Below are 20,844 nucleotides of genomic sequence, written 5' to 3'. Positions count from 1 at the left end.
GTTTTTCTTCCTTATCCCTAACTTTTTTTAAATCATATCACATTTTACTACTACAAGATTATACAAATAGGAAGGTTTCACATAATGTTAAACAATTTATCTTATTTGCATTTCTCATTTGACTTGCACACTGGAATTGTAGATTCCTACCAACAAATACACTATCCTAAAAATAATTTTGCTTTTTATTATATGTTAGCTTGTATCACCTGAAAGTTCTTCATCACAAATGCCAGTTGAATTAATAGTTTAATAAAATATGCAGTTGGTGTCCTGAATTTGATGCTGAACCCTGCTTCAGCTAATGTTGTAAAATGTTAGCACAAATTTGCTGCAGAAATCTCACAATGAACTTCATGATCTTAAAATATGATGGAGAGAAACATTTACATTCACATTTAAACTGTAAAGGACTCAGAAATAGTTTTCCCCTCTTGTAAAAAATAAAACATAATTACCAGATTGGTAAAGGAATGAGAAAGAAGAAAAATCTTACTAATGGTCTTACCAAACAATCTAAAACTAATAAAGCATAGTAAAGTAGATATTCCATAATGCTGTATTAAACTTTCAAAAATTTTTAAAACAATGACATTAATGAATCCAATCTTACATTCTGGATTATTTTTGCTAGTGGAATAAACCTAATTAATTATGCCTGTTTGATGTCACTGAAACTAAACAGTAAATTCAATAATCTCTTTACATTTTCACCATTTAACCTCCTGCAGGCTCCCTAATGTCTATTCAGATCTATATTAAATTAAGTACCAATGCTAATGAAGGGCAATAAACGTGGCTGTCAGTAGATTTTTCTTTCATTAAGCACATTATCCTCTTACTGAGCTGTAAATGAGTAAACATTAGTTTTGTTAAACCATGCAAAAAGACAGGATGAAAATAATTTTTAATTGCACCCCTTAAGCCATTTGCTGGGGGTTCTCAGTTTTGGTTTTGGTTTTTTACCTTTTATTTTTTTGAATGGATATAAAAAGGTCTCTCCAGTTGAAATATAAACGTCGGCATCATGGGGTACGTCTTTAGGTTCTAGCGTTTCAGTGCCGTCTGCCAAGAACACTCATCGTGCAGCCATGTTCAGATTCAGCTTTTCAGAGCACTCCTCCAGCAGCTAAATGAATGCAAGAGGTAAGGAATACTGATTACAAATGTATTTATTTTGTGATCAATATTTAGTCTGAAAAAATAAAACTGGAAATAAAAAAAATCGACTCTCAGCTGATTTACTAGTTACATAGTAACTGCATTACAAGTCACTTAGTATTGTAGTGATTATTACTAGAAATCATAGGATAACAAGATGAGAAAAACACATAACCTTAAAAGGATTGGTTCAAAGGTATTGTGTCCTTGCCTTTTAATGTCAAATAATATTGTACATTATGCCACAACTTATTTCACTTAATGTTTATAAGAATTTTTAACAAGTCACACATTTTAGAAATAGTGTGCAAAGGAAGAAAAGTTTCAAGTAAGCTTATTTTAAAGGAAAAAAAAAGATTTACGTTAGGGTTTGAAGCAAAAGCTGCAAATAAACTTTATGCATGCAAGAAAACTTCTATTAGAAGTTACTGGCTTAACGACATAGAAACTTTAGCAAAGATCTTTCTTGTGCCATTTTTGTAAGCTATGACTTTGATTACATTTGTCTGCTGTTTAATAACTTCGGATATGTTGGACATGCCAGAGTTTTGAAACAGAGAGCACAGTTAATTCTGTTGAAAAAAATCCCATTTAGGATATTAATGAAACAATCCAAGATATTTGCCTTTTTTTTTTTAACTTGTTTCTTAGATCTTTTATAATAATTGTGTGAAAAGACAATTCTTCACAGTATAAGAATTTAGTTCACAGCACCTAAGTAATAAATATAGAAAAAACAGAGAAATTGGACTGTCGTAAGCAAAATAGACTTAATCTATCCCAAATTGAGTATATTCAGAACTTCTAAAACACTTGGAAAGCAACTGCTTAATTCCACTGCAAAGTCCTTTTATACAATATGTTAAGAATTTAATAGGAAAATAAATTGCTAAATTTTAAAAGTATTTTTCAATATCCATCAGCACAAATAAAGATAGGAACAAAATTGTTGATTCTGAGAAAACACGCAATTAAAGAGTGCTTTCAATGCATGCTATATAGATTATTGCTTCTAGTTTAAAAAGTAAGAACTGATGACAGTCTTTTCTCAGGCAAAATTTCAATCAAATTGACAGCAATTATGCCTGTACAGTGACTGCAGAGTGGAGCTTATTGTTAGTTGTTTCTGTTTCCCAGATAGCAAAATATATTCAATGCAGCTGCCAGAATAACATTAAATAAACTAATACTCAATTTTTAAAAACCATAATACTACTTTTAAATGCTCATACCACAGACAACTTCTCAATAATACCACAGTAAGACTATTTTTTAAAAGAAAAAAAAAGGGGGAGGGGTGGAAGGGGGCAGCATATTTATAACAAAATGTCATACTTCAGCAAGCACATTTGTGACATACGGTCTCCGTCCCAGTCTGCAACAAGAGGTTCCCATGCAGAACTCCAAACTGCCTTGAGGCCTAAGATATGAATTTCTCTCCCATGAAAAACCTTGGAAATTTCTCCATCCGTTTCAATTAGCACCAAACTGATACTTCACTTAAACCATAATGGCATGTAGGTAATCTCATATATTTTACAGTTTCCACATTTACTGAATGACAAAATGACCACATAAGAATCCTAGCCTTTATGTATTCTTTTTAGCATTTCTAAAGCAAGTCATGCTATTAAATCAGCATAGATACTTCGGTGTTCAGTACTAAACCATATAAACAAGATAGCCAGAATGTGGCCCCCTTAAAAAGTAACCATGTATTTTCTTTTTGGTTTTAGAGTTTAAGACTTTCATACACCAGGGGACAAGTATATTAAAATATATGTCTTATCATACACAATTAACAGTTACCAATACTGTAATGGTTTTGGATAAAGCACTTTCAGGAAACATTTACAAAAAAGAAATTTAAGAGCCATTTGTATCCTGTTTGAGGTCATGCCTGCGCACAAATGAGGGGATACCATGATAACTGTAATCATCTAGGTTTGTCTCAGTTTACAACAATTTACCTACTCAAAACAGAAGACACTATCAACACAAAGCTTTTGATGAGGACATATAAATTAAACACGCTAAAATACACTTTCGTTCACCAAGTCTTCACTTTAATCACCTTTATGTCCTCACTTTAATCACCTTTATGGTACATTGCAAAATCCAATTGTTATCTTGGATTTTCCAGACAGACAGAATCAATTATTTTTTGATTAATCATGGAGAACCACATTCTTCTTTACAGAGGGTAAACTTGACGGATATTACCTATCTATTGTTAAGTGTATTAAAAATTTGTAAAGCAAACTGTGACACCTGACTTGTCATCATTTTATTTGTCTTTCAGAAATGTTTGATGAAATCAATATGGTTTTAAAAAGGATATACTCTCAGAAATTTTTAGGTCAAGAAATCCTAATAAAAATTAGCAAGGTCTGTTTTAGAATATCAACTGAATCATCATTACAAGTTGACTGAACTGCAGCAGTCTTGGTTAAAAGCAACAGAGAAGAGTTTTGATTACCTTAGTTGACCTATGGGAACATTTTCAGCTCTGTTTCTCTTGGATGGTGATATAAGACAGAAATTGTCTGTACTGCTTGATTTCTGGCTGTCTGTATGTCTGATGCTCCATCACAGCTCTGAACAGATTTTGTTTGATGTGTAGAACAATCTTGAAGTCTTGACCTTCTTGATTCCATTGCTGATTGCAGGCAAATGTAATGGGCAAATAGAAGTTGTCTAGGGCTTTGCTTCCCTTCAATATTTTTAACGGCTATTTTTGCATAGGGAGGGACACATTTTCTGAAACAGAAATATGATAAACATAGTTAAAATTTTATTTTTGCTCTGGTCTTTCAAATACTTTAAATTAGTAATGATTGACTGTAAGTAGTTCAGAAAAGCCTACAACAGCTTAAAGTTAGAAAACACCTTATGAAAGTGTGTTAGTAGTTTCATCCTGATTCTTATTTCTGCAAATTATAAAATTATTTCAGAACGCATCTCAATTAATCTTTGCACAAGCTAGGATCAGAATGAGAATTGTATAAAGTGCTGTAGGACAGGATTATGGTGAAGTACAGTGGGTATTCGAGCCTTACTGATTTGCAATAGCACTGGGTTTGTGCTAGCCTTCCTTCATATAAAATGAAAAGTAAACTATCTCATTAAGCTAAAAAAGGTTTAATTTGCATAAAAACATTAAAAATAATGAGAATAAAAGCCTCCAACTTTCAATCTGCGGCTACTATTAATGGCACAAAATTAGTTTATACCATAGGCCAAAAGTCTAGATGGAATATTCACCCATATGAAGACCACACAACCATTTTTATGCCATCTTTGGAAGATCCAAATCAGCACTAGTATAGCTGTGTCAACAGAAGCAGCAAAGATCAACAAGAAGCAAGAAAGGAATTAGATGACATCAAGCCCTCATTTTTCTTTCATATTCAAATAATTCTTAAGTATATTCCCATTATAAATTACAAAAAGTTATGTCACAACAAATGTGAAATTCAAAATTAGTCTGCATAGACTGCAGTATGTATGCCTTGGAAATCCCTAAACTAACCCTATCACAAGAATACTAAGTATTGCAGTACAGTCAAAGAACACTCTTTTTAGTATTATGAATTTTAACACATTATGCTGAGTTCTGAATTCTGACCACTGACAGCAAGAGGACATTATTTTTCGTAAGTCCTCTTTTTTTTAAAAGACTGTTTTGTTACCCGCTGCAAGAGCAGAAAATAACTACAAAACCAGAAACAATTTGTTTAAACAATAAAAATCTATTAATTGCCATTACTAATTCTGTAGATAACTTCCTTCTTTAGCGGATAGCATCCTTACTACTCATGAAGCGTTTTGATGGAATATTAGCAGTACTGTTAGTATTAACTAGAAATTATCTTGTTTACATGACAAGTAAGCCATTATGTGATAGGTCTGGTGTAGCAAAGTGCTAGTACTTTTCAACAATATACCTACGACACCTCCTGTCACTAAATTACACTATACAAGGAAAATACCTACAGGACTACAACTACCATTGTTCCCAGTCCTTGTCAGCTTTTTCTTAAGATTTCCCACCATCATGACAAGTATGTATACATACAGTGTACATAAACCTTAGGGTACTTGTGCATACCCTCCAATTCCTTAACTGAGGTGGTTTCAAACAGAAAATGCAAGCATGCAATTACCAAAAGTAATCTTACACTTGCACTTCTGAGCTGTTTTATATTTTGAGAAAACTCAGTTTTAGACATAAACCTGGTGCCCACCCTTCTGGAGATTAAATGCCATAAAATGGAAGTCCTAATATGTGGAAACCTCATGAAAGAGCCGATGTGAAATGGCATTCACTAGTCAGGAAAAACAGCTTGGTACTCCATATTAAAGCAAAATTTCTTCTTCAATGGCAAACTTTGCTAGCTGTTAACAGCACAATGTTGTGATCCTATCTTTACGTCACAAGTAAAGATGCCCAGATAGAGATATAGAGAGAAAAGATTTTGAAACCAGAATTTAAATGGGAAAAGAAATTAAAAACCTAAAAACCTAAAGAGCTTTAACAACTTTTTTTCCCCTTTAAAAGCAATTAAACTGCTGTTTATTCATGGCCAAAGCAATGAAGGTTTTTGTAATTATTACAAAAGGACCTTTACTTTCAGTTAGTTCTATATGTTGAAATTGTTTAGCTACATCAGATCAAAATTTTTATTCTATTGCTTTAGTGCAATCTTCTAGTTATTCATTATTGTCTAACTAAAGCACATTTCTCCATATTTCTTCTCTAAACAGGAAACAACAGTATACTAAAAAAGTAAATAGTCTGTACAGTTTTCTAAGGCATAAATCTGCACAAGGCTAATATTTTTTTTCCATAACTGAAAAATATAGTTACTTTAACAAACGTTGGTTCAGTAACAGCTACACAGGTCAAAGTTATCACACAGTTTTGGATGTGAATTCAACAGCAGGATAATGACAGTTGCCAAGGATTTGTACTTGCTGTCGCTTACTACTAGTGTTGCCTGTCAAATTGTCTCTCTTTCTTATACAGAAGCCATGGAATTTTTTATGGCTAGCAATTACTTACAACATACAATGAAGTACATCAGATGTAACAACCACCCTTTAGCCCTTCATTATTTGGTCCCCTCTTTGTTACATCTAGTCATCCATTTTCACCAAAATTATTTATTTATACTGCATATTTGACAAGCATGTATTCTTTGCTTTATTTTTTTCAGTAGTTGTTCAAAAGATATAGTGATTTATTTTAATATTCTATTTAAATTTACATATTTAAATTTACCTGTTTATTTTTGTACTTGCACTTCATGTTGGATTTCTCAAGAAAAGCATTATTTGCATGGTGAATGCATTTTAGTTATCTACCAAAGGTATTAAAAATTTAAATAATGGCAATATCAGATCTTAACCACAATGAAGGAGTTAAGAAAACCTTATATTTATTCATCACTTGTTTGCATTGTTAAAGTATTTTTATCCAGCCATCATACATGTTTCATATTTGTTTGCACTTACGTTATTGTTGCAGTACATGCATGTGTGCCTCAGATAACCATATTATTATATCTTTATATTGATAGACGATAACATGATGTTTCATGTATTATGGTCCTGAAATATTTCCTGATACTGGCCTGCATTAACATCATCATAACACTTGTTAAAATTCTAAATTTAATTTTATTATACAGGAAACCCACAGTATACATACTTTACATGATAAAAACCAAAGCCTAATAGTTCAGTAAATTTAATATGTTTTGGAAACTGCCTTCATAACAATTCATTCAGTAAAGGGCAGATTTACACACAAAATCTGTACCACTTTGGGAAGGACCTTCTTCAACAAATAATGCTCCAAACGTCCCTCCTCCCAAGTAAACTAAAGTGTTCTCAACTTTAGTAGTTGGAAAGAAAAAGTGATAATTTTCCTTTTATTAGGAAAGCCAAATCTTCCCCTTTCCTCCTAATACTCTTTCCAATTACAGCCTATCATAAAATTATAATCTATTCTAAATGAGTACGCTCTGAATAATAATCTAACAAGTACAAGCTGTGTGTGAAACTCATGTCCCACTAAAATTGTTGGGAATTTTGCCAAAGGCTTGAAGGAAAATTTTATCCTGGATCTCTGAGTCAATGAATAGAAAGAAACTGATTCTCCTTTCTCTGTCACTTCCCCACTGAAACCCTGGCATCCCACAGACCTCTGGCCATGAAAGATTTTTCTCCCATACCCCAAACAGAAGAAAAGAAACTATACTGCTCAGTTAGGCAACCGGTGCCTAAAGCAGAAGTAGTAGTTTAAACAATCCTTTTTGAATACCACAAAAATCTGACAGTGTTTACTATCTCATCTTACTTAGCCAAGAAACTAGACAGCTCTCAATACGCCTCTTCTGTCTCACCCCAAGTGCCAGAGAAATGGGATTTGCTTTCAGTTCCTGGAACAGACAAAACCAACTCAATGCCTGAGGAATGAAGCTGCCGCACTTTGGAAAAGAAATCAGTGCAAAAAATGAAAACATACATTTCTTTGACCAAAATAAGCGCTCTCAAAGAAATTGATAACAGAGTTGTCATAGCACAGTTTTACTAGTTAATGTAGATAACAAGGTAAATAAAAAGCTGTAAAAGTTTGAAACTTAGGAGTCACTTATACTTGCATAGTTACGAGGGCTACCATCTGCTCCCATGCCCTTCTGTGAAGCAGAGAGAGGGGTAGCAGCACCTTGGGATCTTAAATGGCCGTGAGGGCCCTGATTGTATCCCCTTCCTGGGGATTTGGCTGCTGGGCTCAGGGCCAGCTTAGAGATAGCACAGCTGAGGGCTGCCCCTCCTCCCCTCTGGTGACTGTGGGGAGCCGCCAGACAGCTCTGCAGGGCAGCCTCAGCCAAGGCTGGCCCCCTTCTGTGGGAGCTGCCTTCAAGCCGAAGCTCAAGTGCTTGGCCTTGCCCAAGGCGCAGCCACACCCGCACAGCAGCCGTGCCTGTACCCGTGCCTGGCTGTGGGCCCCACTGACCTGCACGCAGGCCCCGGCCCGCAGGCTGAGCTCCCAGCTTGGCCTAGCGACCACTGGCTGTGTCTGACCCTGACGCCAGACCTGGTCCTGACCCCAGCTTACTGACCAGTGCTCCTGGCTCAGCCTCAGCCCTGCCTCGTCACCCCAGGCTCGCCACATGGCTGGGGCTCTGCCTGTCCCTGGCTGCCATCCCGGCTGGGCCCTGCCTGGCGAAGCCCCTGCCCTGTGGCCTGGCCCCCAGCTCCCGGCCCACAGGGAGCAGCCGACCCTCGCTGTGCTCTGGCAAGGGCTTCCAGGACACAACGGGATCTCTTGCCTTCAATAAGTACATGCAGTAACTTGTAATTTCTAATTGTTCTTATACTTTCTTTGATTCAAAAATATTGTCAGCCCTCCTGACTGGAATCAATTATTAACACCATGACTCAGCATTCCAGTTTGCCATCTGACCAAAGAGGAAGAACTGGTACCTAAAGAGCCAAAGAAACATGAGAAGACAAAGAAAATTACTTAACAGATTCCAAGACCACTAAATCAGCTGCAGATGGATCCAGAATGAAGGATTCAAACACTGAAAGGACTAGAATTTTAAATAAAGGCAAAAGTTGAAAATCAACCTGTCTTTAGGGTTTTGAGACATTTTTCCTCTTACTTGAACAAAACAGAGTATACTATACAGAGAAATTATTAAAATATTTAAAATGTTTTACTTCGTCTTTAGTCTGAGACTGATGCTAACAAAATATTTACTCAACTATATTTCTTCAACTTACCACAGAGCAGCAAATTAAACATCTTACCTTGACAAATGACATGAGTGAAAAGTTGCCACGGTTTTAGTCACCATTTTTTGCTAATGTAGGTTGTGCATCCATGTGGCATGAAGACATTTGCAAAGTTAAGAGCTCATCGTATTTTTGTGATGATGCTCATGCCATATGGCATTTTTTCCTGAGCACTTATTAGACTTCTGTTCCTTGCCATTTCCTGTTTAGAACTACAAAAGTTTGTAACTTAAATGAAAGGATAAGTTTTTTGTTAATAGTTAAGACATCATTAAATAGTGATTGGAAAATTGAACCATTCTTGTATCACCATTTTCCCTACAGCTTGTAAGAGCATGGTGGGTTTTAGATGGAATATCATTTGGGTGCATATATACTTTGCCTATTGCTCCTCTCTGAAGTAGCAAGATTTGGAATTGAAAGGGAAATTTGGAGGCTATAAGTAGAAAAAGAAAATACATTTTCTGTGGACTTAATCTGATTGTCTGTATACATAATAAAATCAGAAACACCTGAAATAAAGTCATACAGATTTACAACAAAACCACCTCTTCTCTTATATTCTCCCTGCTGCCCCCTATCTTCTTTACCCCTATTATAATGGAACAACTACTGTGATTCAGAAGTTGTTTATACAAAGATATCACCAAGAACTCAGGAGCTTTGTAATTACTTTATTCCTTTTAACAGGAAGGGCTTTTTTTTTTTTTAATTTAGGGGAAAACAAGTATGGGATAGACCTTCAGATAAAATGAGCTGAATCCAGGTCAGAATATACATAAACCTAAACTAGATCACTGGCTTTTGGACATATATACAGTCAAATATTGATACAGACTGGTCAGTTGAGAAACCCTTATATTATACTTTTTTATGCACAAGATCTGCCATCTGATGAACAAGTTACCTGTGAGAAGGAAACTTTCATGGTGTTACTGCAAAAGCTATGCTGACAAAAAACTTACACAGTAAGATTTTAAAGTGAGTACTTGCTTTAGTATTGTATGAAGACCAACATTTGAATGCATGTTTACTTTAATTAAAAGAAACAACATACCATTTACACAGTCAGCTCTACTATCTTTCAGAGACAATAGTTTATGGGTTGATACATCTAACAGCTTAGCAATCAAAGTTACCAGCAAGACTAACAGTAGCAGTAATTGCTAAAGGAATTCTGAAGCTGGCCTTAACAGTTTACGAGCCAACTCCTGCAAATACTTACACAGTTGTTTAACAAAAAGGATGTCCATGTGTCCATTACTTCAGTGCAAATAGAAGCATATATGCTTCTTTGCAGGATTGATGCCCTGTTGTGCATTTCTTAAAGAAATGCTTGCTTTTGAAGTATATATTATTATTTTCATAGTCTACAATATGCAGACAAAACTTTAAACATTCCATTCATTGAAAACTGCTACAAAGCCTTTCAATCATAAACTGATCCATTTGACTAGTTATGCAAAATAGGTTGCTGTTTCATTGCCCTCCCAGATTTCTTGAATTACTCTTTCTTCTAGATCTTTTGTTAAATAGATCTACTTATTCTTTTAGCAATAGGATTTTTTTTTAACAATATGTCTGTACGATGTCTAGTACAACAGGCTCTGAACTTGCCTGGGATAACAATGGACAACCCCCCCGCCCCGCAAATCAACATTAAGGTAACGATGAGGTAACCATGCAGAACCAAGTAATTCTATGAGCCAAAAAAAGCCAACTATATTGCTGAAATATAATTTTAATGTTAAACTAGATGAATCTCAGTACCAGTTACAAAAAATCAGAGAGAAATGCAAATTTATTCAGTAACATTTATTTCCATTTGACTGGATTGATCTTCTGCGACTGGTCCTCTTTTATATATCTCAACCTTCAAACATTCATTGGTGATATGCATTATCTCAACACAGATTTACCATGTGCTTACTTTTCTAAATTTTACTCAGCCTAGCTCAGTGCAATTTGATGATAAAGTAATATGACCTAATGGCTAGGTGACATCAAAATGGGCTGTTTGCTCCCCCCTTCCCTCTCTTCCCCTTGTCTTGGACAAGTTCTCCAGATACCTTCTCTGTGCTGGCACTGACACATGACAAATCTGTTCAGCAGAGCTGGATTAGCAGGAATTTAAAAATATTTTGGCAGAATTAGATTTTTGCTCATTTATCTCCACGTATTTTTTCACTGTGTGGCCACATGAATGGCAGTGCTGATGCAAGGACAGCAAGAGTACATGACTGAAATGGGTGAAAAAGGAATGCCAGAAGGATTTTACCACTTTCAGTGGCAACTAGTCATTAGATCAGCATAGCTGTATCTTCAAATGACACCTTTCAGTTCAAACTGAAAAGACAACAGGAGTTTTGCTTAAGCTAAGGCTGAAAAATATATGCAATATAGGAAAATATAATGAAATGGTATTTGAAGCACACCAACTATATTCTTTCCTGTAATGCTAAAAGGGATTTTAGTACTTGTCACCATATTTGGAAAGTACTCTAGTCTTTACAAGAATCCACCTAATGGAAAAATGTTAATCAAAAGTATGATAAATTATAAACCATACCTCTAAAGAAAATAAGCAAAAAGCCAATTAGCCCAGTTGTCCTCTTCAACAAACATGTGGAAATATATCCAATTATCTTGGAAAAAGCCAATTAAAATAAAATGAAAAATCTAAATACCAGAACTGAACATTTCATTTTTTAATTACCTTTCTCAAGAAGCTGGTTTTAACATAAACTGTGAAATGCTGTCAATCTGTCATGTTTGCAAGCTTCATAGACACTGCAGTTGTTGCTCTGTTGCCTCTGTGTATATTGCAGTTTGCATTAGTAAGTAACCCATGTGACATTAAACATGCCTGTTTCTGATAAGGGTTTTCAAACACCTGAATATTTGGTTTAAGTATATCAGAATAAAGATCAAGGTATATCAACAAAAGGAGTCTTATTCAGTCTTTTCACTACAGGAATTTAAAAAAGAAGAAATATGACATAACGTGGCTTTATACACATGGTTAGCAGCATGTGACTAGGCAGAATGTGAACATATGTACAAAAGGGACAGGAAGAATAGAGGTCTTTTTGTTTGAAAAATCCACATGCAATCCAGGTATAACTGCAATTTTAATACTGAGAGAGCAGATGAGTATTAAAACTATTTTGTGTTCTATGAGAGACGTGAAAGATGGAAAGCCATAAAATAGCACTCTTTCAGAGTTGCAGAGGGATACTGAGAACAATGTGTATCACAGAGAATATTCCCTTCATAGAGTCTCATGGAGCATGATGCAGTTCTTCGTTAATTAATTCTACTCAGCCTAGATGACAGAACCAGGATTGAAATGACAACCTATGAAAACATTTACTGTATAATGTACTAGTATATAACTGGGGAAAAAAAACAGATTAATTTTTATGTATGTATAATTTAAACTTGAACAAAGTTGGATCTTGACTACACACAACATAAAAAAAGATTCATTAAAATGACCATGAGGCTTCAGCAGTAAGAACACTGTGGTACTAGCCTAGTCATGCTATCTTTTTCATTTGCAGGCAATCAGTATGGGAACAAGGCTTTTTAGAGCATGACAATGTCTCAAAGAAATCGCATTACGGTGAAAATGGGGATTAGAATATACCATACTATCAAAGTGTAACCAAGTAATGTTAGTTTATTGATGAATGAGACCCTTAACTTCAAACAACAGTGTGCTAGTAACTACATATTGTTAGCCCACAGGGTAATTTAATATACATATGAAAATTTGACATCTCTGAGGATTTCACACCTGAAGGATTTCCCTAATCTAGTGCTGTTTCTGGTTATCTTTTCTCTCCACTACTGGCCACTATCACAGATAGAAGGCTAAGTACGTGTTTAACTCTGGCTGCTCTTAAGTTCTTGTGCACTTGACCAAACCAAATTAAGACAGTAGCTTGTTGTGAGGTATGCCACCATCAGAAAACAGTCCACTCCCTGTTCTTTCTTACTAACACAGCAATTTCAGTAGCTAAAATATCATGTTAATAATGCTAATGAGATTTTTCAAAAGCAGTTTAAATTATGAGGCTTGGAAAGTCAAGCACTGAAAATCAAGATAAACATATAAATTTGCATGTGCAGTTTTTATTTGACTTTAAGTACGTGGATTCTAATAGACTTAGTGATATAATCATTTGTTTTTATGATTCCTCCAATTCACTGACTTCACTGAGCCAGAAACGTGCAGGGAAATGCAGGAAAATAGACTATTGTCTCATGGCTAAGGTCTGCTGCCCCAGATAAATTGGATATCAGTCTTGTCTTTGTCTTAAAATTCTAAAGTGATATTGAATAAGTTGTATCAACCAAAATTTCCCAGGAAAAACACAAACACTAGTCACACTTTCTACATACCTGATTTGGAGCAACTGCAATCTGGTTTTGTAGTTTTTCCACCAACTGTAAAAGAAGTCTGCTCTGAACACAGATGCATGATAAAGAGAAGTACTGTAAGTTATAGGAGTTACGTATTCCAAAACAGAACACCAAAATTCATTGTCACTTTGACACTTCAATGTTTGTGCCTCCTTTCCCCCTGTCAGAAAAGGAACTGATGATATCCTTCGAAATTTCAAGACCAATGATATGAGTCTTATGAAGACTTATTACTTACAGGGTAGAACAAAGTAAGATTCTGTCATGTCTTTTTATTATGGATGCTTATTATTGATGACTGCACCTTCAGAACAAAATTTGAATAAAGGTCCATACTTCAAACAAGTCATATGGACGTTCCTCACTTTTGATAGAGGCAGAGTTCACCTGAAAATAAAAGCACAAAGCAAATAGGTGATACATTACAATGCACATATACCAAGTGGGTGAAAAAAGATTAGAATAACTGTTTCTTCATTCAGCCAAGTGCACAGCTTTTAATATTGTTTTAATGTTCAAACATTATGTAAATATTTATGGAAAAAAGTTGGACAGGCATAGATATAAGTCCAGCGTAAATGTGTACAGGAGAGAGGTAAATAATTTGTCAGAGGATACAAGAGTAAATGCCATGCTGATCTGTGTTAGCAAAGCAAGGAAAGGTATGAGTATCTTTGTCTTTCCTGCAGTTAATCTATGCCTGGTATAGACTGATTGACACCATGCTTTAAAGACATAAACTAAGTCATGAAGTCTTTCAAATTATCATATTTGACTGAATTTTAATCCATTGATTTTACTCCACCTGCAGCACAGTAGACAAGGTAATAATTTATGATAATTATATGAAAATATACAATTAATATTCATCACCTCTCATTTCTCATCACTTTAGATGATCAGTAATGCAGAGTAAAAATGCTGTCAGATTTCTAATTGCTTTGTAATGGGCCTGAAATAGGGAAATCGTTAAAGACAAACAATCTGTCACTTGTCTGTTACCTTAACTATCTATCACTTAAAAAAACCCTCATTAAATACATTGCTAATGAACGACAAAAGACTGTACTCAGTGTGCCCAGATGTACCTTTTTAAACAATATTGTAAATTGCTTAAATAATTCCCAAGACGTTTTCAATCATTTTTGTGGAAATTTAATGGAAAACATATATTTTCAGTGCATGTTACATCTCATTTGTTCACATCATTATGACATTTAGTCTATCAGATCCACATCTCCTGGGAGACAAAACTTTGGTTTTCTTTTTACTGTTGACAAATCTGACCTGAGTAAAACAAAATGGAACTTAACATTCAGATCTCTGACACCTTTCTCTTAAAAAAAAAAAAAGAAACACATACACACACAGCCCACCCCCCCAAAAAAAACCCCAAACATTAATCAGTTTAAATAATACTATCCCTTCCAAGGATTTTTAATATCTTGATAAAAAAGAAGCCCTACAGGGTTGAAAAAATTACTTTATCTTTTGCAGACAAAAAATTGTTCCCAAAAGACAGAATTCAGAATTTTCACTTACATCAAGTCAGCTCTGACAGAAAACTTCATCTGAAAAAAATTCTTCTCACTGTACTCTTAAACAGTCAGAATGAGAACAGCACACCAGAAGGAGTATCAGTGAGACCCCATAGTGAAATACTGTATTATCAATTGCCAAATTAATTAATTACTCTTACTAATTGCCACTTTCAGAAGTTGGAAAAATGAAGAAAGAACAACTTTAAAAATCATTTAAGCCAAAATACCTATCTATGCATGAATTAAACATGCTCAAGCTCTTAAATGTATATTAAAAAAAAATTCATTGCTTGCTTATGCTGGTATATATCAGATACTAAAACATCACAGTTTAAGGCAAAAGGTGTAAGAAGAATTGATGTCTGGAAATAGAAGCCAGGCAAATTCAAGTTTAGAATTAGAGACAATTTTTAACAGTACAATGATTAGCTGGTGAAGCAGCCTTCTCACAAGTGGCGGATTTTCCAGCTTTTAATATTGACAGTCAGACAGAATTTACTGGACCCAGAACAGACCAGGTGATCTAGCACTTTCTTTGGGCTTTATTCCCATGAATCCTATTTCTTCTCAGCTGCAAGACAAACAGGAAAGCAGAAAAGACTAGGCTTTCAGAAAACCATTAATTAAATAAACAAGTGAGCCGACAGACTAATTCAGGTATAGTGCTTTGTATCAAGAGCACTACAGTGTATACTGAGATATTTGTCCAGATAGGAATTATACTAAATAACTTTGTCTTTCCAACTATAAAAAATGGATTTGTTGCAAAAATTGTAATTTCTCAAATATTTTGAGTATTCGAGATGCTAAGTAATTTTAGAAAGACTTGCCCTCTGAATTTTTATATAACTGGTGCATCGCTCTTCTGTAAACATATGTAGCAATTAAAACCAATACAAACAAAAAAAGCTAAAAAGCTTTACTACTCTGAACAACAGTTTGAAAAATAACAATTGTCTACAGAAGTAAAAAATGTAGTTAAAATTGAAAAAGTCTGGATGTTTTAACAATTACTTAAAAGAATAAAATAACAAGGGGCCACTACACCATTTGTACTAATTTTTAATTGTATTAATATGTACACAGCAGTCCAGTTAATTCCTTAAATAATTTTTCCTCTACTATGACAACACAACACAATATTATGTGACAGTTTTAAATAAAGCTCTACTAAAATTTTAAATTTTCTCACTAAAATGTCTAACATACCCAACCTACATATAAAATGTCTTACACTAAACAAGACAAGAAAACTTTTTAACATTTTTAGGTGTCCAGCTCCAGTGAAGTTAATAGCACCTATACATTCTCACATAATGATTTGTTTAAGCAGCTAATGAAGCCTGGTTTCCTACAGACAAAGGGCCCGTAACTCCCATTCTGGGACAACAGTCCCAGATCTTCTCCATAACTTCATTTTCTCTCTCCACACATCCCACACTTTCACAGTAAGTCCCTTACAGTAAGTGCCATGTCACTTCCCTGCCTTTGTTTTGCTGTCAGAAGGGGAAAAGGCAGCAAATCCTACCGCTGGTTTGAACTACAGGCTGACTTACCAGACAGTACCTGCCAAAATCAATGGGTAGCATTTGAGTTCAGTCTGCTTTGCCCTGCTCTCTCTCCTCGACACACCCATTTGATTTTAACAAATCTTGATGATTTGCTGATCAACAGCTTCAAGAGTCATTATGAACAGACAGAATATGATTATCAAAGACCAGCCCAACCATAACATTGTGATTTCTGAAACTCGATAGATTAAAATTAAGAGATACTGAGACACAAAGACAATAATTCCAGACAAGGCCAGATAATCCTGCAGTAATTTCATTTCATAGTTTATGCATTTTGCAGCCCATGAACACCAAACCTTTATATTAAACAGCCTATTTTCTTTTACTTCGGCATGACTGCTGAACATGCACAGAAAAGAATGAAGGTTTCACCTCTCCAATATTGTTCCACTGACTTCAGAGATAATTCCTTAACATTTATAGTTAATTTTATATTGAACAACTAATTAAAGATAATTATACTATTGAATACAAGTGCTCACAATCTCTCAAGTAAGTCTGACTTTAAACTACGTTACAAGCTGGCTTCAGGCACCAATCCTTTAAAGAGTTAAAATGGAAAAACTCTAAATGCAACATTTAAGAATTTTGGGCATAAAGAATAAAAAATGGATATTGTAAATATATCCAGTGTGTAACAGGATATTAGCTATTTGTGGTAAAAGCACAGGTTTAGTAACCAATCTCCAAGACATCACCACATCTTTTACAAATTTCTTTTAAATTTCCCCCCCTTCACAACAACAGTACTTGTTCACATATGAGCTGCAATCAATGGCTGAGGGAAATACATCACATTCTGTGGGCCATTCCAAGTTATAGGTGGGCTGATGATAAGCCAAAATGAAGAAGGTAACTCCTGCAATCATACTGAAACCTCTGCCTGAGAGGTAAATTCTAATTTCAGAAGGGACTATGTAAACCAACTCACGCTTGATACATCTCGTCTAGAAATCAATGATTTCAGTGAAATATGTAATTACCCACACTGGTGCTGCAGAAGCTAACACTGTATTGACAGAAGGAGCTGGATTGTTCCAGGGCTCATGTATGTACTGCCCAAGTGCAAAGACAAGTCTCTCTCACTTTTGACAACTATACACACTCACGTTACAAATTTGACCTCACCTACAAAAGTGCAGAAAAGGGTAAAACACTAACCTACAGACTATTTTGTAGAGACATAGATGACCAGGGTAGACAAAAGTCAGGCTGATGCACAGGTCTTGAGTGGTTTTGCAGAGTAGATGTTTTTCTTCTTACCTACCCAGAAAGTCTCTTGATTCTCTACCGCTCATGTTAAAATTTTGTTTAAATTCTCCACGTTTATTGTTCAGTCCCAATTGTCTCACACCCTTCCTGTACTGGTGGTTAATGAGAACAATATGCCAGAACAACACTCCCAGTTCTTCCGACTAATGTCCGTGCAGCCTAGCTGCTGCTCTACTTGAACAGTTCAAAGGGTACGAAAAATGACAAAAAGTTGCTTTAATTCTATCATGTCACATTAAAATATTGCTAGGAGATGTATGCTACGCATTTAAAGGCATAGTGTGACCTGACTTTGTCTAGACTAGTATTTAGGGATTTTGCTAACTAAAATCGACTGAGATAGCAAAAACTGAAGTCTATAGCACCAAACTAAGCTTTTTTTTTTTTCTTTCTTTCTTTTTCCAAGAGGAAGTGTCTTCATATATCACAGAATCACAGAATGGTCAGGGTTGGAAGGGACCTCTGGAGATCGTCTTGTCCAAACCCCCTGCTTGAGCTGGCACACCCAGAGCAGGGGGCACAGGAACGTGTCCAGGCAGGTTTTGAATGTCTCCGGGGAAGGGACTCCACACCCTCCCTGGGCAGCCTGTGCCGCTGCTCTGGCACCTGCACAGGAAAAAAGTTTTTCTCATATTTAACTGGAACTTCCTGTGTTCCAACTTGTGCCCATTGCCCCTTGTTCTGTTGGGCACCACTGAAAAGAGTCCAGTCCCATCCTGACACCCACCCTTTAGATATTTATATAAGCATTGATGAGATCCCCCCTCACTCTTCTCCAGGCTGAACAAACCCAGGACTCTCAGCCTTTCCTCATAAGAGAGATGCTCCGGCCCCCTGATCATCCTGGTAGCTCTCCACTGGACTTACTCAAGCAGTTCCACGTCCTTCTTAAACTGGGGAGCCCAAAACTGGGTACAGCATTCCAAATGTGGTCTCACTAGGGCAGAGTAGAGGGGGTGGATAACCTCCCTCGACAGCTGGCCACACTCCTTTTAATGCATCCCAGAAAACCATTACGTAATATACAACTTTAAAAAGTCTGCTTCCTGAGCTTAATTTCTTTCATTAGGAGGATGTTCTTCCTTCCCCTTTAGTTTCTTTCATGAAAGCGCTTGCCCTATCTCCTCTTTCCGCTCACAGGGTCGGGACAACTCGTATGGGCAGCGAGGAGGAGGCCGGGCAGCCCCGTTCCGCCCGCGGCCCGCCCGGAGCCGCCGGGCACAGAGAGCCCGACCCCACGCCAAGCCCATCGCGGGGTGTTGGCGGGCGCCGTGCCCCGGTGCGGGAGCTAAGCTGTGCCTCCGGGGCGGCGCGGCGCAGGAGGTAGGCCCGCGACGAAGGAAGGCGAAACGGCCCAGTGCCCGCGGGTCCCCCCGCACCTGCGGGCAGGTTCTCTGAAGGGAGAGGTGGTGCCGGGCAGGCCGTACCGGGGGAGGGAAAACACGGCGGACCCCGGTGTCTCCTTGCACCTGCAAACGGAATCCCTGAAGGGAAAGGAGGGGTGAAAAGCCGTCCGCTCTCGCCCGGGCCGGGAAGGAGCGCCGGAGGGCGCCGGGCCGTTACTCACTGACCCCGGCGGCAGCCGCACAGCTCTGGAGCGCCGCTGGTCGCCATAGAAACGGCGTCGGGCCTCAGCGGCGGCTCCGCTTCCTACCGGTGCCAACGCCACAACTTCCCGGGCGGAAACAAGGATCGAGGCGCCGTAAGTCACATGCACCGCTGTCCTCTGCCACGCTAAAATCGCAGAGCGCCACTCAGCGGGACTGTTTCCCGCCGGATGAGTTATGGAGAGCACCGGCGCCTCCGTCGGCTGGCCGGCGGTGCGGGGCAGGTGGGTGCTCGCCGTTGCCGTGGGGGCTTCAGCGGGAGGGGGCGGCCTGTAATGGCCGCAGTGGGGGAGGGTTCCCGCGCGTGCTCGTCCCCCGTGCTGAGGCGGCGTGGCGGCGGCGGCGGCGGGAAGCCCCCAGCCGCCTCCCTGGCCTTCCTCCAGGAGTCCTGCCGGCCCCCCCCCGCAGCGGAGGCCCGGCCGGCGCGGGGCCGCTGCTCTGGGCTGGGCCCCGGCGTCGGGCTGCGGCGGGGAAGCGCGGCCCCGGGCAACTCTCGCCTTTTCGCGTGTTTTTAAAGGCCCGTGCGGGTGCCCTCGGGAGAAAGGGGCCCTGGTGGAGAGGGGCGGGGCGGGCCTGCCTGCCTGCCTGCGAAGGGGGGGAGGCACCGCCCTGCAGGCGGCGTGCCCGCGACCTGGTTGGACCTCTGCCACGTTTGGAAGGCACGCTTTTCTTCTGCCGTGAAAAAAAGGATTTGTTCTGAAGTGGTGGAAGTCACCAGAAACTGGGTCTAGTAGTGAAATGGGAAAATTTTTTTTTTTCTTTCTTTCTTTGGACAACAGAAAAAGACTTACGAAACTTGCGAACTTGAGAAACTTGTCCCTACTGGGAGATTTCTTAACAGAAAGTTCATGATATATCAGCTACTACAAGCTTGGGATTTCAGTATGCCCAAGAATCTGCTTGAAGCTCAATCGTTACTGTGCTGTTACTGGCATTTAATTCTCCTGTTTATTTTTTTCATTCTGGGTCATTAGGTTGATGATAGATGGCCAAAAATAAACAGCACCCAAGTAGTTAGGTTTTACTTAGCCACCTGTGCTAACTTCATATGCTTTTGTTCTTTTTTTGTTTATTTGTTTTTGTATGCTTTTCTACTTTAAGATTAAAAAAGTTAAGCCTTCTTACCCAGTAGGATGAAGGATGGTCTATATTGTGAATATCATTGTGTAAAATGCAGGCCATACCTTTTTTTTTTCTTGTACGTATCTCATTGCAGAACTGACAAAATGTCACACTTCCCTGTACTTCATTTTTTCATATAAGTACAGTATTGGTTCAAAATAAAATGTATATCTTTTTAAAAGTGTATCTATAAAAAGTGTATATATAGCATGGGTAGGTTCAAAATAGGTCAGACGGTTGAAACGCAAATTATTTTAAAGGCATGTGGACAGCTTCTGAAGGAACTGGGACAGGAAATACGGCTTAACTTAAGTCACTTCATGTATGACA

The 20,844-nt window shown here is 37.6% G+C and overlaps 2 protein-coding genes across 4 annotated transcripts in view; one reads left to right on the top strand and one right to left on the bottom strand.

Annotated features, from left to right (window-relative positions):
- Window positions 1–972: 972 nt before the first annotated feature.
- Window positions 973–20,242, bottom strand: DCDC1 (doublecortin domain containing 1). The gene is given in 5 exon segments (XM_064453270.1): window positions 973–1,129; window positions 3,641–3,732; window positions 3,735–3,921; window positions 19,357–20,064; window positions 20,184–20,242. Coding segments are annotated over 5 exon segments (1,074 nt in total). The 3' UTR covers window positions 973–1,101.
- The window catches only part of DNAJC24 (DnaJ heat shock protein family (Hsp40) member C24), a 43,339-nt gene continuing 42,023 nt past the window's right edge, over window positions 19,529–20,844 (top strand). For all 3 annotated transcript variants that reach the window (XR_010373155.1, XR_010373154.1, XM_064452819.1), the window contains exon 1: window positions 19,529–19,616. The gene's annotated coding sequence lies outside the window, so the exon portion shown is untranslated. The remainder of the gene's footprint in view (window positions 19,617–20,844) is intronic.

This window comes from Phalacrocorax carbo, chromosome 5, assembly GCF_963921805.1.
Source record: "Phalacrocorax carbo chromosome 5, bPhaCar2.1, whole genome shotgun sequence".
Classification (NCBI taxonomy): Eukaryota; Metazoa; Chordata; class Aves; order Suliformes; family Phalacrocoracidae; genus Phalacrocorax; species Phalacrocorax carbo.
The sequence above is the reverse complement of the archived record's forward strand: the minus strand, read 5'-3'. Positions and strand labels throughout refer to the sequence as shown.